Source organism: Emys orbicularis, chromosome 11 (assembly GCF_028017835.1).
Source record: "Emys orbicularis isolate rEmyOrb1 chromosome 11, rEmyOrb1.hap1, whole genome shotgun sequence".
In the NCBI taxonomy this organism is placed as follows: domain Eukaryota; kingdom Metazoa; phylum Chordata; order Testudines; family Emydidae; genus Emys; species Emys orbicularis.
In genome coordinates, this window is record NC_088693.1 from 23,509,328 (window position 1) to 23,525,242 (window position 15,915).

General features: G+C 38.6%; 1 protein-coding gene across 1 annotated transcript in view; it reads right to left on the reverse strand.

Moving 5' to 3' along the window:
* The window catches only part of ZEB2 (zinc finger E-box binding homeobox 2), a 130,181-nt gene that overhangs the window by 18,722 nt on the left and 95,544 nt on the right, over nucleotides 1–15,915 (reverse strand). The window contains exons 4-7 of the mRNA XM_065413850.1: nucleotides 13,202–13,273; nucleotides 3,849–4,037; nucleotides 2,938–3,152; nucleotides 393–501 (exon numbers count right to left, since the gene is read on the reverse strand). Of these exons, the coding sequence (XP_065269922.1) occupies nucleotides 393–501; nucleotides 2,938–3,152; nucleotides 3,849–4,037; nucleotides 13,202–13,273 (585 nt within the window). The remainder of the gene's footprint in view (nucleotides 1–392; nucleotides 502–2,937; nucleotides 3,153–3,848; nucleotides 4,038–13,201; nucleotides 13,274–15,915) is intronic.

Here is a 15,915-nt window from a genome sequence, read left to right on the forward strand (position 1 = left end):
TTAGATTGCAATATAATATGAGTCATTCCTCAGATGCCCATTATCTCAACATATGAGCCATATTTCATTTGTTTCCACTTGGACATTTTCATTTTTAAAAAAATTTGGTCCCTCCAAAAGCCAACTAAACAAAAATTTCTGAATTCCTCTGAACTCAAGCAGCACAACAAAGCATCTATTATTTTTTTATAACAAGCATTATTATATCAAAATCTTACAGCAAGATCATGCTATTAACAGCATGATAAATGAGGATAAGTCAGATATTGTTTATGAAATACCTTAGTATCTCTAAGAAGCTACAAACAGAATTGTGTAAATTTTAAGCAATCTTTAAAACTCAGCTAATTAAACAAAATGCAAATGAGAACAGCAGCACCTCCGCTACTCACCACTGTGAATTCGCAGGTGTTCCTTCAGATGGTGTTTATATTTGAAGGCCTTGCCACACTCAGTGCATTTGAACTTGCGATTGCCTGCTCCTTGGGTCAGCATTTGGTGCTTGGAGAGAAAAGATTCTGATATGAATTTTATGAAAGAGGAACCAAGAGTTTTCTAGTTAAAAAAAAAAACAAAATTAATGTAACTCTCTATTTATCAGGCAAACCAAAAGGTCTGCACATACATTTATATGTCTCATCAGTGTTGCAATAAAAATCAAAATGTTGGCAGTAAACCGAAACAAATGCGAAAGTGCTTTCATATGAGCATTCAATATTTGCTTTAGAATTATTTCCTAAGTCTCTCATCAGAAATGTGTTGCTTTAAGGTATCTCATGATGAGAGAAACTGATTTGTAAAAAGATTTGTGGTTCTTATTATTCCTAGCAGCTTCTAAACATGTGGAACGCCTCTTGTTTAAAAATCCTGTTTACTGCACTAGTAGAAAATACAGTGTTACATATCAGATTTCATTCATTATCAAATATAAGCGACAATATCTTCAGCATGAGGCTGTAGCTGCTGGAAAATTTTTATCACAAACCAGCAGGAAAGATTTCAGCTACCTTTCTTATGGTGGGTTCTCCTCCCCCCCAGTGCTGTGCTAAGGAGTAGGGGCAAAACAAGAGAAAAGTTGGTTGAAAGGACAAGTTAAAAGCAGCATAAAGATATAATCAAACACAGCTGACCTTTTTGAACAAGTGAGAAAAGCACTGTGACTTTGAATTATGAAAAAAAATACAGTCATCCACTCTGGATGCTCAAGGTAGGAGGTCAGCTTTTTTCAAGTAGCAATGACACAAAAGCCTATTGCAAAAAAGACAGCATAGAAACGGTATGACAACTGCTAGGGTGTGCTGAATCTTCCCACATTCCTAGTGAGACAGATGGTGTTACATGGGACACAGGGAGGTTTGTTCAAACAGCAGCAACCTTCAAAGATCAAGCAGAGCCCAGCCCGCCGAGCGCCATTGAGGGACCAGCGCTCATATGTTGCTGAGTTGCATAAACAAACAGCAACAGCTGTTTTGTCTCCCCCCATAGCCCTCAGAGGACTACTATAAACTTTAGTTGTGCCACTGTTAATATGATACAATCATTTTAATTTACTAATTGTAAATGCCATGAGCAAATGAGGGGACTTTTCAACACCAAAGCTACCATTCATAATGCGCCAACACAATCAGACTCTTGCATGTGAAATTTCAGACAGTTATGCTGGATAAATATCTAGGCATTTTAACCCAGTGTTTTTAATAATATAAAGCAAAAGGGGGGAAAACCCTCAGATTGTGTTAGATTAAAAAAATTGTATATGAGAATGTTTTTCCCTACCAGAAAACCCTGAAAAGGAAGCGATCTGAGAAACTGCACCAGAATCATTTATATTGATTTAAGATCAAGCAAGAGATACTGTTCTCTTAAAAATGCTAATTGCAAAATTGCATGATTAGAAGATGTATGTTTGCCTAACTGAATTTACCTTACGCTGAGAAAAATCTATCAAAAGATATATAGCTGATTATGATTTTTAGTTGTTTCAGAAAAATAAATATGGTATGAGGCCTATATAATTTGACACATGCACACACTCATTTATTTAAGTTTAAGACACACCAGTTGAGTTTCCATTACAATACTCCGTAACACCAGTTATCAGAGGTAATTCTCTAGGGAACAGAAGAAATAGTTTTCGTATAATATGTAAAAAGCTTTGGGATACAGCCCTTTTGAGTAATCAGTTTGTGAATGAAAGAAAGCTTCAGTCACCTGTTCAAGACACACAGCATTGGCTTAAATGTAATAGTGAAATGAACTAAATAATGCAAAGCAGTAATGTTGTAAGGTTACTTTTATCATAACAAGGAAAAATCATTTTGATTTATAACAGATATGCTAGTAGGATATATAAATAATAGTGATACTGCAATCCTAATGTGTGCATATGTTATTGGTACACTCAAAAAACATAACCTATACATTTTATGGAAAGATTTACTCTAAAAATGTGTAATTTTATTTTAAATGCAAAATATGCATACTTTTATGTGATTGAAAAGGTTATTCAAAAATAATGAAAAAAAATATTAGTAGATCTTTTACTATGTCTTTGAGATCCTAGTTGCAAAAATTGCAAAGTAAAACTAGGTGAAAAATGGAATTAAAATTGCTGAGATGGTTAATATTGTATAATTAAAATGCCACAGTTTCGTTCACTTTTTGAGGAACATAAAAACGAAACTAAAGTCAAGTTAAAGTGCAAATAAAATTTCTAAATTAGAAATTAACACACTCATTCGATCGTGAACATAAGACTATTAAATCATATTAGAAGAGACCATCAAAAAATCATTTAGACCTCAATTAAAGCTATTACCATTAAAAGATCTGCATCTTCAAAATGCCATGAAAAATTAATAATGATTGCCAATCAAAGCAATATCGTTTCTCTAAGGGGTTATTATAGAAAGAAATCACTTAAAACCAACCCCCCACCTGATCTGTCCCTGGCTTGTGTGTCACCATATGCCGCTCGAGCTGGGTGCGGTAGGCAAACGTGTAGCTACACAGAGGGCAAGAAAAGTTCTCCTCATTCTTCTCGTGACGGTACTTGATGTGCTCCTTCAGTGATGTCAAACGCTTGTAGCCCCGGTCGCAGTAGGGGCAGGTCAGCAGTTGGGCAAAAGCATCTGGAGTTCCAGGTGGCAGGTCTGTAGCCGAGAGACAAGAGAGAGAGAAGCAGGCCAAAAGGTCAGTAAATCAATGGCAGCTAATGGGCTTATTGCCCGGGATGGTATGACAGGAATCACTGCAATCTGCTACACTAGAGTGCCATCATTTCAAACTGGCCTCAGAACACACCATTCCCCTTACACACCCACAACAAACTTGTATGAATCATTTCATACTGTGCTAGAAAATTAATTAAAGTCCTTACTCTGGCTTTTTTGAAGACTTAAATAGCTGAAAAACAAAGAAATATTTTTCTCAATCAATTGACGCTTTGCATTTCATTTTAACCTGTTATATTAATATGACACCGGCCAAATCATTCTCATGGACACTTTTTCAATTATTCACCAAGAAGTAAGAGAGTTATGGGTCAGTAATCCTAAATTTCTCACGTAAAAATTCAATAGTTCAGAAACTTAAAACCATAGAGAGAGCATTTTTCCTTTTTAAATTAAGCTTTAATTGTTCTTGCTCTTTATTTCATCTACAAAATAATTTGCTGACTAAAAAATCACAATACACTAAAATTACAGTTCCAGTCTTTGCTCATGAAATTCCATGCCTCTGCAGCTGCTCTTCAATTTTTAAGGTAAACACCCAGGCATGTAGTGCATTTATAATTGCAACAGCTGCAAGAAGTCAGGATAGTGGCTAAAAATGAATTACAGCCTCACCATTTTCTTCTTGCCCATTGGCCTCTGGAGTGCCAAGGCGAGACAGTTCTTCAGGGGCTTCTGGGTAAATAATGGCTGTGTCACTGCGCTGTAGGTACTCTGCTATGCTGACTGCATGCCCATCTCCTTCCTCCAGTTTCCTTTTGGCAAAATATTCCTCAAAGTCCGACGTGCAATTTGCATTCTTAACTAAAATTGGGGGAAGGGAAAAAGAAGTGGTTTTGAGTGCATTTTCCCTGTAAGATTGGCTAAGTTTATATGGTTGTTTGCAAGAAATGCTGACACTTGCGCTGGAGCTACAAGTCTGTGGTTTGAGCCTGATCCTGCTGCAGACTTTAGTCTCACTGGGCCTGCTCCAGCTCCTAACAAAGTCAGTAGGAGCTTTGCCATTGACTTTGATGGGAGTAGGATTGGGCCAAATTACACAAATGAGACCATTCATGAATCAGGGAAGCAGAAGTCTACTGGGCCTTGATACTGCAAGTTATTCTGCATGGATGGACCTTTGGACCTCAGGGAACTCCTGTGAATTCAGTGGCTCTCTGTATGGGTATAGGAGTCCACCTGCTCAGAGTAACTTGCAGAACTAAGACCTTGGGGACCTCTACTCTATCTGCTCTTCCTGCTCAGTTCCCACTGACTCCTTCTAAATTGAGGATGCTCAGCTCTTTGCATAGCACCTCACAGGTGTAGGTCTGTAATTTGTGAGTAGTGAAGCACACAACCAATTACCCCTTCAAAACTGCCTTGTCTTGTGCCATTTTTTTTTCTGATTACAAGAACAAAATGTTGCTTTCTTTAAAATTCATAACATCAACCTTATTTTTCTTCCTGGAAAATTCATCTCTGGGTAATTTACAATGGGAAAATACATTGTTTAAAAAATGTGTTGCTCTGTACAATTTTACAAATAGAACCACATGTTTCCAGCCCATAACTGGGATACAGAGCCTAAAGCCACTTTTACAGTCCGTGCTGGAGTTTTGCTTTTTTTCTGAAAATGTAAACCTAATTTTTTATTGTCCGTGCAACGTCCATGAAGTATAATATGTTCTCAACCACAAAATATTCTGTTGCTAACAATATGCATTTCTTCTCCCAGCATCTGAATATTACATAGAGGTAAGATCTTGTAAAGTCTGGGACATTATAGACAAATATTAATGCAACCAGAGGAGAACTGGGAAATAGACCATTTTCTTTCTCTAATTTTTTAAATAAAGACAATGAATGGTGGCAGTGAATTTCAGATCGTTATTTTTAACTGACCATAAATTAAATGAATAGTTTATGATCAATGACATTTTTAATGTATTTTTCTGTAGGACAAATAAGAAAGCAAAATTGTGATATATTTGATTTTTCATGAACCAGTCAAAAGTAAAACAGGCATGATTCTTCTCTCCCTTACACCAGCGTAAATCAGGAATAACTCCAGTGAAGTCAATGGAGTTGCATCAGTGTAAAACTAGTGGTTGAGAAGAATCAGGCCCAAGAAGAATTACAACAGTGCAAAACTAGTATGAGTGAGAGACAAACCAAGTCCATCGTGTTTTTGAACCATTTAGCAGCTTTGCCTCAATTTTTCACTTTTCTACAAAAATGGAAGTTGCAGGCAAGAGTGGTATGTTCTCTGAATGTGGAAAAGTTTGCCCTAGGTAAAACAGTTGAACATTTCTGTTTTTTCCAAAGTAGAATTTTACCATATTTTAGTTATGAGAAATGGATAATGGAGAGAAATGATAAAATATGTTTATCAAATTTACCTAAAAGCAAAAAAAAATCAGTTTTTATAAGAAAAAAAATTGTCTAAGTGCAAGATGATCGTTCAGCATAGCTTTGTTTGCTTTCCATATAGCCCTGGAAGTGCCTTGATATAATTTACAGATGGAGGTAATTCTGGCAACAATCTCATGGCTCTAGCCAATTAGAATTCCCAGTTCCCCTGACTATATAGCGTCTTTCCTCTATGTACAACCTGCTGAGAATGAGTTAAAAACACAGTGGCGTCCCTAAATGTGGGTCAAGATTAGCAATGGATGAAATCAGCTGGGATAAAATAAGACCTGGCCCATGAAAGGTGCTGTGCAAGAGATAAAAATCCTCTGTTTATGCTTGGAACAGGTATTCAGCTGCAGTGCAGCTGAATGTGCAAGCTTCCCCAGACATTCTCCAATATACATCAGCCATTCTGAAGATGGACAACATGGCTGATGAATGAGTGAGATTGTTATTCAATTGCTATACTAAAATGCTGAAAGAGTTTGAACTTGAGGAGCTGGTTTGGCCCATCATTGCATATTCACTATGCAAGTGCCACACATTGAACTGATCAAATCAAATCCTCTTTCACCATGTTGAGATAAATAAGTTTTTTATATAAAAAAAGAAACTGTCTAAACACTGAATGGAGTTTTAGCCACAAAAAACTTGTCGGGTTAAATGGGATTCTTATGGCTAAACCCATCAGTGAGAAGTCCTCTAAAATTTCTCTATAAGGCCTTAAACAAGCAAATTTTTGTCAGTTCAAATGAAGGGCCAGCATCATTATAAATTGCTGTCCACACTTCCATGAGTTTTTGACATTTTATATGGAAGGAAAGAGGATATGGAACAGCAAATTGTTGAGTTGCTCCTGATTCTTTGTATGTATCTGAACAATCATTATGGCTTCTGTTCAATAACAGTATCCACCTAACATAGTTCCTGTGTTACATACAAAGTGCCAAATGCTTTGCAAAGAAGAACTTGTTTGTTAAGTAGGGTATGATTATATGGAGGAATGACTGGAGTTCTGAGTGCAAATTACAGTGGAAATGTATGTGTGTAATGCAACAATTTGTCTTTTATGTTGTGGGGGGAATATAACAAAATGGTGGTTGCTTGTACATAATTATATTTACACACTGAAATGTCAGGCTGTGTTCTGGGTATGTCTTTTTCATAGCAGAGCTGAAATGTTCAAAGTTAAGCCTGAAACCCCACCTTTTACTCCTCCCATTGTGTCTAGAATTTGCAGCTCCTGAGGTAATTTATGCCTGTATAGTGTTAATATTCCCTGATTCAGAAATGTTCCTTTTCAGTAACTAGGCACAACAGTATGAATTAAGGATACTATAACACCCTGAGTCTGTGGGTTTTAACCTTCAAAATGTTTTAACATTGCTTTTGTTTCTGTTGTTGCTATTTTATAGACCATCTTAAAAAACCCTTTTCATTAGGGTTGTGCACTGAGGTGATTACTTAGGTACCAAGGATGAAGGAATTTGTCTTCCCTTTCAGGCGGTGGGATGGCAACAAGATCTTTCCATAGCCCCTTCGGCAGAACTGAGGTTGTGGACCCCTTTCTGGTGGAAATGGCTGGTGATCTATGTAATAATGGATGCATTAGCCCTGCCCATTCTCCCTCCTCTTTTGGCCTAGCCCTTTTCCATCTCATATTCACTAGGAGAAAGGGTATTTGAACAGGAAGAGGAAATAGTATGGTGGCTTTTAGGAAGGGAGGAGAACGAACCTTCCTCCCTTTACCCCCAGAATTGGGAGGGGCAAGGAGAGGAGCCGATGTGAGATAGAGAGCCTGAAGGATCAGGGGAGTGGGAAGCTTGTTGTCTGCCTCTCCAGCAAATCTGAGATCCTGGTGGGGTCAAATGTAGAATTTGAACTCAGGTCCTTTATCCCCAACCACCCATGGCGGGGCTGAGCTACTAGTAAGACCTCTAATCCTGAGCTTGGGCTGTCTAGGTTGGCCCAGGAACATGTTTAAAAGCTGATTTTGATCCAGCAGGTTATACTAGCCTATTGTAATATTAAAGACTCTGGGATTCTTAAATCTGTGGATTATTTAGCTTCTGTGCATATGCAGGGAATCCAGGATCTAAAGCAAATGTTTATGTCTAATTTTTAAACCCCTAAAAACAAGGGGATTTAGCAGAAAAGCTAACAGGATCCTTAACTTAAACAATATTACTGGTACTGTAATATTAAAGATTAACATGAATAGCAAAGGTTGACCATGTGCTCGCCAGTCTCTTACAAGATGCATTACTGCTGAGAATTCAGAAATTATGGAAAAATCACCTAGTATTACTAAACGAATCACCTGATTATCATTAGGTGTGCCTCCCCCTAAGCCCTTAGTTGTTTTGCATGTAAAAAGCCGCACTCATAGATTCCTTGTGGATTGAAATTACACACAGAACCCACACTCCTATCTGTGAGTCAAACATTTAGTACAGTAGGTGACCTCACCAATAAGTAATATTTTAATTAATTATTAGGGCATGGAGAGTAGAAATATTTTCAGTTCCAAAGGCTGATGTATCAGAGCCTCATGCTAAACTAAAATACATTAAGGAAAACATTAAGGAAATGTTCAGTATCTTTAAAAAGAGAGAGAAAGAGGACACTCAAGGAGCTTGGGAGACCAGTTATTTCTTGTGGGAACTCTTACTGTAAGGTGGAGATAGCTGCTCCTAATCGCAAACAAAACTAATAAAACCACAGCCTTCATTAGGCAGGAAGTGACAGGCCCTCATTGGTACACATAGATTACGGTCTGAAAACGGCCTATCCTTCTAACCTGCCAAGTTTTACTTCTGTTTTCCTCTCCCTTGAAGGTTTTTTTCCTCCTTCTTTAAATCATATGAAAAACATCGACAGCCAAAGCTTATTAGCCAGATGTTATTAATATAAAAAGGGAAATTTTGTTTGTTCATTAACAGGGAATCTGCTCATCTATCTCCTAAAAAAGAATCCCAACTGTATTGAAAGTAATCGGACCAATGAAGTAAATCAAATGATTCTAACAATCAACTATTTAAAAACAGCTTATACAGTACATCATTTTGTTAAGTAGCCCTTTTAGAGACCTTTAGAAACAGTTTGCAAATTGATTTAGCATGGCTGAACTATGAACTATACCTTTAACTCTAGTGGAAGCTTTTGCTTTTGCTTGTATAAACTTTATGTTGCTTAGTATAAAAATATAGAGGATAAAAAAATGTTTAATGGTAGCCATATATAAAAGTAGCAAGGGCAATAGCATAATAAAGATCTTTCTGTTATTTCCATTCTATGTTAATGACATACTGCAGTGAATTTTTCCTAAAAACAATCACATTTGTTGCCTGGCCAAATAATAACTGTAGTTAGTTCTACCATGTGAGCGACTTGGATATGAAGTCTTCTGAGGTCACCTAGAATTGGGGAACCTTGCAGGGATAACATGCCCAGCCTTCAGGAGCAAGAAGCATTTTGTATTATTTAGCAGTGACCTCCCTGGGCAATCCAGAAGCATTCATAATGCTCTCCAAAAAAAGTCCCATCTGGACTTCCTTGGGCAAATGAAGGTCACTGTGATGTGGTCTTTATTGAGGGTGTGTCACAGGGTGAGTTGGCCCTATAAGGGGACTAGCATTCAGCCTCACCTGTACCCAGACTTAGTTCATCTCCTTAGGTGGAGGGCTAAGTCACCTCAGTGACCTAACCACACTCAAAGTTGGTGGTTGACCATCTGGGAGGGGAAACTGAGGCAACACACTGTGGGAAATTGAGTCAACAGACAGTACTGAAGCCAGACCACATAAGTCCTTACTACAAGGAGCATGTTAAATAATTCCTCCTAACATCCTCCCAAAACAGTTAATATTTGTTATTTAGAGATAGGGTTTTCAAGTGTTCAGTGAAGCAAGAGCAAAATCCCCACTGAAAGTCACGTGATTGAAAGTGACTTTCACTATATTTTATTTCTATTTTTCTCAATAGGCAGATGTAAGGTATATTATTTCATATTGAAAAGTACCTGAGAACGTTCAGATAGAGATTGGATGGCTCTGGGGATTAACAATGGGTTATAGGATCTTTCACTTCTAAATCACAGGCTCAAATCAAGCTCAGTTGGAAGTGACCACTAATCCTTACCATCAGAGGTTTTGGTGGTGTTGAAATGAGCTAGAGGAGACAGTCTAGTTCCCAGTGGAAAGATGTCCACATCACAAGAACAATCCTCACAAATGGCACTAGCTAGTACCAGGGCCGGCTCCAGCTTTTTTGCTGCCCCAAGCAGCGAAGAAGAAAAAAAAAAAAAAGAAAATCCGGATTGAGCGGAGCAATTGAGCTGCCGCCGAAGTGCCACTGAAGAGGATGCTAGGCACTGAAGGACCCGCCGCCGAATTGCCGCCGCGGACCCGGACGTGCTGCCCCTACAAGACGTGCCGCCCCTTTCTATTGGCCGCCCCAGGCACCTGCTTCCTTCGCTGGTGCCTGGAGCCGGCCATGGCTAGTACTCTTATCAATGGTCTCAGCAGAAAGGACAAGGTCTCAGATACCACAACGACTCACTTACCCTCTCTTCCCATTAGCCAGTCCCTTCAAGATTCTTTGAGGGGTAGGCTTTTGAGCAGGGTCTGACCTGGTCTACATAGTCTGGCTAGGTGTATTTTCAAGATCAGTTTAGGGGGAAGTTATCCTCTAGGATGCTTTTCAAATGCAGCTTGCCTTCTAGTGTAGACAGGGCCATTGATAGTAATAGCTGTTACATGGGTGTATAGAAAGGAAGGTGTTCCTGTTATTATTGAGGTTTATTTTTAAAAAATGACTAAAATAAGGGTTCTTCCCACCACCCAACCCAAAAATTTTCTTAGGATTTGGAAAAAAAGGTTAAGTCCCAACATAGGCCAGCCATTATGTGTGATATTCTTCCTTGCTCCACTCAAAGATGCTGACTTCCCCTCTGCCCGGTGGGTGCTCGACCCCCCCACCCCTGCCCCCCTCTTCCCGCCCCTGCACCGCCCTCGCCCAACCCTCATTCCACCCCCTTCCCCCAAGTCCCCACCCCTGCCCTGCCTCTTCTCCGCCTCCTCTCCTGAGCACGCCGCATCCCCGTTCCTTCCCCTCCCTCCCAGAAAGTCCTAAGCGCCGCCAAACAGCTGTTAGGTGGTGGACGGGAAGTGCTGGGAGGGGGAGGAGCAGGGACGTGGCGCGCTTGGGGGAGAAGGAGGTGAGGATGGGGTCGGGGAAGTTTGGCTGCCGGTGGGTGCAGAGCACCCACTAATTTTTTCCCGGAGCACCCACGGAGTCGGCGCTTATGGTTATGAGAGAACCTCTAATCATGAAGAAGTTGTGGGCATTTCATATGGTCTGTGATTTCTCAGTCCCACAGTTCACTACTCCAGAGTAACTATTACATTTTAAATGGCAACGCAATGAGGCCCTTTAGAGGGTTTCTGGCTCTTGTTTGAAAACAAATCTTCAACAAGGCACAATTTCCTATTGTAGACAGGGCCAAAGGCAGCTCCCCATGACTGTCAAGGAGTGATTACACTTCCTGGGTCAGATCCTCAGCTGAAGTCAACAGAATGACACTGATTTAAACCAATTAAGTGAGAGAGGGCTGTGGTCCTCATGTCTACGCCCAGAAGATGATTTCTGACTGGTTTACAGGAGGAGTGGGACACCTCTTTTCTGGATTAAGAGTAGAGTATGATCTATGGGGCTGTCAGCTGACCTTTCTCCTGAAGAGGAGACCTAAGGCCAGATTACAAAGCAGAAAGAAGAGACCATCAGAAACTGGAAAGGAATGGTATGTGGCAATAGGCCACAAGGTTTCCCCCCTCCAAGGAGACAACACAACAAATAGGAAGGAGTCAGGGCTTGTTATGGTCAGAAAAATGTGTGGAAAGATAGTCACAAAGCCTGAGACGGGACCTGAAAGATTCTGGTAATGGTAAGTCAGATAAGAATCCAGCCTTTTTTCTGAATCAGACATCTGAACCTTTTCATGTCCAGTTACTCCAAATACCATGCATGAGTCATCACTTTATGAACATATCTCAAAAAACCAAGTGATTTTAGAATATTTGTTATTTTCGGTTCTGTATAGTAATATTATTAAGGATATATATAATGATAAACTGTGACTCCATTCTAATCCACTCATTACTTTTTCATGCACAAATCTAATATATGAAAAAAATCATTGACATGTTTTTATTTTTCTATTATTTTCTCCCACAAGAATTAGAAAGTACATTTCTTGTGTTATTTAGTAAGGACATCGTAGGTTTTATGTGGGTGTGTACCAGCATTAAGGATGTGTGAGTAATAAAATCCTTATAACATTTGGGTACCATCTTTTATAATAACATTTCAAGAAGGCAGTACCTATGAATCAAACATTATAATGTGATGCATAACAATTTACCTGTGCTGGAAAACATCTACATATTTAAGTGTAAATCTAGCAGAAAGCAAGGTGAATGTAGTGTAATGCATGAATCATCTATGGCAAAGGGTCTTATGGCCTTTGGGAAGAACATGGTCAAACTCCAGAATTCATTTGGCTAGTAACAGAAACTTTTTACGGCCTTTCGCAGCTATAGGAAAAAAGAGATGGCTCAAAAATAATGACTGTTAAATATCTAAGTTCCCTTTCTTTTTCCACAGAAATGTATGGATTTTAAGAAGGGAAAGAAATAGATGTGGAAAGTGGGAAAAAAAAGATTAGCTAGAAACAAAATAATCTCATAAATATTCATTTAAATTGTGTATCTGTGTATATATGGGGGGTTGTGTGTGTCTTTCTGAAAAGATATCTGGATTCTCTGAAGTATCTCAGGCTAGGTCTACACTACAGCGGGGGGTCGACCTAAGATACGCAACTTCAGCTACGTGAATAGTGTAGCTGAAGTGGCTTATTTTAGGTCGACTTACCTGGCTGTGAGGACGGCAGCAAGTTGACCGCTGCCGCGCCACCGTCGACTCCGCTGCCGCCTCTTGCCACGGTGGATTTCCGGAGTCGATGGCAGAGCGATCAGGGATCGATTTTATCGCGTCTTCACTAGACGCGATAAGTCGATCCCCGATAGACCGATTGCTACCCGCCGATCCGGTGGGTAGTGAAGACGTGCCCTTACTCTCTGTTCCCTGTGAATATGGGGTTGCCATAAAGAGTGCACCCCATCCTTATTATCAAGTTCTTTGTACAGTCTCTCTCATTAAAAGACTACAGTATCTTGGCCCACGTACTTTAAACTCGTTCATTCACCCTGACTGTGAAAACGTCTCCTTCACAAAGCTAAAATCTATTAGCTTACAAGAACGCAGTTAAAATGAGTGGGGTTGAGGCATGGTGGGGAAAAGAGAGATTGAGTTTTCACTGAATACCCAGTTTGTACCATTGTAATCAAATTTGGGGGAGAGCGAGTGGGGATTGAAAACAGGATGATTATTTAAACATTTCTCAATTGTTCAGCTAGACAAGTAAATAAATTGTTTAGCCACTTCTTCCCTTCATGCACAGCTAATTCTAAATGACACAGAACAAACATGATGTTCAAATGGACCATTTGCCTTACCTGTACCATTGTTTCCAGTGGTCTGAATTGCGGCTTCAGGCCCCATAGTGTCATATTCCTCCTTCATTTCTTCTGCAAAATAAGCACATGCATTTTTAGCATTTGCACATTATTGAACAGCTCACAAAGCTAGCAAGCACCCTGCAGTAACAAGGAAGATTCTTTTAAAGGAAACAGAGAAAAGGCCTGTTCTAAGCCTCTATACAATGGCTTTGTTCTTGCAATTGAATGAATTCAATCATGCTAACTGGACAAGAACTTATTTACTTTAAACATTACAGCAAGTGGTGAAAACCAGAGGTATTTATTTGGGCCAAATGAAGGCCTTTTTCTGATATCAAATCCAATAAGCAGTGCGGTGGAAAAAAGCTTCTTATTTTTAATAATCAGTCAACTGCAAGTTAATTATTTTTACCTGGGAAGAACAGGCATGTTACATGAAGTGATGGTAAATACAGAAGAAAGGGTTCTGGACAGCAGATCCATCTATTAAGATTATTATCATACACCTACTATTTGATTTATCATCCTCATTTTAACTATATAGACTTGGAGTGAGGAGTGTATTAATATCAGAGGGTGCAAAAATTTCTAAATTTTAAACTGTGGACAGTTCGATTATGTCTGCTTAATTTGTCTGTGCTCCCTTTGCATTTGCAAAGTATAGATTTGTGCCCCAAAATTGGATTATTTCACATGAAAATTAGTACTTATTGTACAGAATTATCTGTCAATCCATCTATTTGTTATGGACCAATTTGCTTTTGGTGAAGTTGCTGGGGTGGAAGGTATTTTAAAATAGGATTTATAAAGAGGAGCTCGCTTCAGCCTACTAATGGATAGAATATCTTTTTGATCTATTTATCTATCTAACGTAGATATTTCTAAGATGCCTATCACCTTGGTTTCTTACTGATGATTTGTTAGTACAGATGCAACAGGTATTCACACAAACTTGGTGGACACAATTTAGGTGCCCACATTTGAAAATCTGGCCCTCAAAATGATTTCCACAGGCAAAATCAAATACACACAACTCTCTCTCTCTTATTCCTTTCCACTTTCTGCCAATTCCCTTCCTTTTCCTCTTTGCACATATGCACAAATATATAATCTATTTCTTTCATTTTATATGCAAACACAACAGTACTTAGGATTTGAGATTTAAATAGAGGGCCTGATAAGTTTTATATTTAGCTGGATTTGTAAGAAATGAAATCTAGAACAGCATCCAGAAGTGGTTCAACAAAAAAAGAGTTTTCTGCAAATGATCATGAGCCTGTGATAAATTGGGGAGAGGGAGGTTGGTTAGCAAATCAAATGACAGAGTATCAAGGAGGTGAAAACACTATTCAAATTCTTATTGATACATGAAACATAAAACTTTTTATTCCTCATTTTTGTGATACAATTTTTGATGACAGAAAGTGGCTCAACATTAATCTAATGATAATGATTTGACTGAAGTCAGGGTGAATAGTTTAAACAGAACACATTCTTGGTTCATTCCTAAATTTGCAATCTTGTAGTATTTTTCAGATATCACATTCTACGAATAATTAGTTGGTAGAATAACAGGTTCTAATTGTATCATTCTAATCAAAACTAAAGCACAAAATGACTTCATTCAGAGCTTTACAATCAGTGTACAATGCTGACGTATAAATATATATGTTTATGGCTTTGAAGATTAAAAAATATAATGAAAGCCCTTACGTTCAAATATGCAGGTACAAACAGATGCTAAATTTGTACAAAAGCATATAGTATGCAGACCAGATGAAAAATATTTGTTTAAACTGTACAACAGGCAAGCCAGGCTTGATTCTTTTCCCAGATCTGGCCTTCTGCCTTCTCTGGGGAACATTTTCACAGGGACATATTGCATCCAGAACATTTAGGAGTTCAATATGCACTAATAAAATGTTGTCAATTGTGATAATTGATCAGCTAAAACAATCTTACATGTGATATTTTTACTATTGCCTACAAGAAATTTTAATTAAGGTACAGTATTTCTGAGAAGTTCAGCACTAGATATAAATATAGCTGCTGTGATTTTCTTCCTTGATCATCTCATGTGATTTCTGGTAGTTAGGAGTCACAAGTATCATACGTTTTCCATCTGAGGGCACAGCTACCCAGTCACTGAGGGGAAAACAGTTAGCAGTTTTTTTTTTTTTTTTGCATAATAGTGGTAATGTTCAAGATTTCTGCTTTACTTCCTTCCTCATTGTCATTTTCTTCTGTAGTAAAGAGAAGTTACAGTACCTAGTTGCTTCCCAAAATTATTAAATGCTCACAAATGCAATATGCTGCTTCTCACTTTGTGTAGGTCATCAAAGTGCATTCCGTAATTTTTCTAATGCACAGATCTCTTCTTCATTTAGCTCACAGTTGCACAATCAATCTTATTTCATTTAGAAACTTGATTAACATGACTTTTCTTTACCTATACTTAGCTTCCTACCAAAGCAAACCTATGATCTTGCTTTACATCCTCTTTATCTTGAATATACTTTTTCTGAACAGTTGTTCTCTTCTCCTCCTCTCCCCTCCCCCCCCCCAAACAACATTTTAAGGTATAAACTACAAACCTATAGGCCTGCTTCTGATCTCACCTACATAAGTGTAAATCAGAAGTAACTCCACTGATTGTAAATTGGTATGATTAAGAGAAAAATAAAACCTTATGTGTTCAATTGCAGCAAATA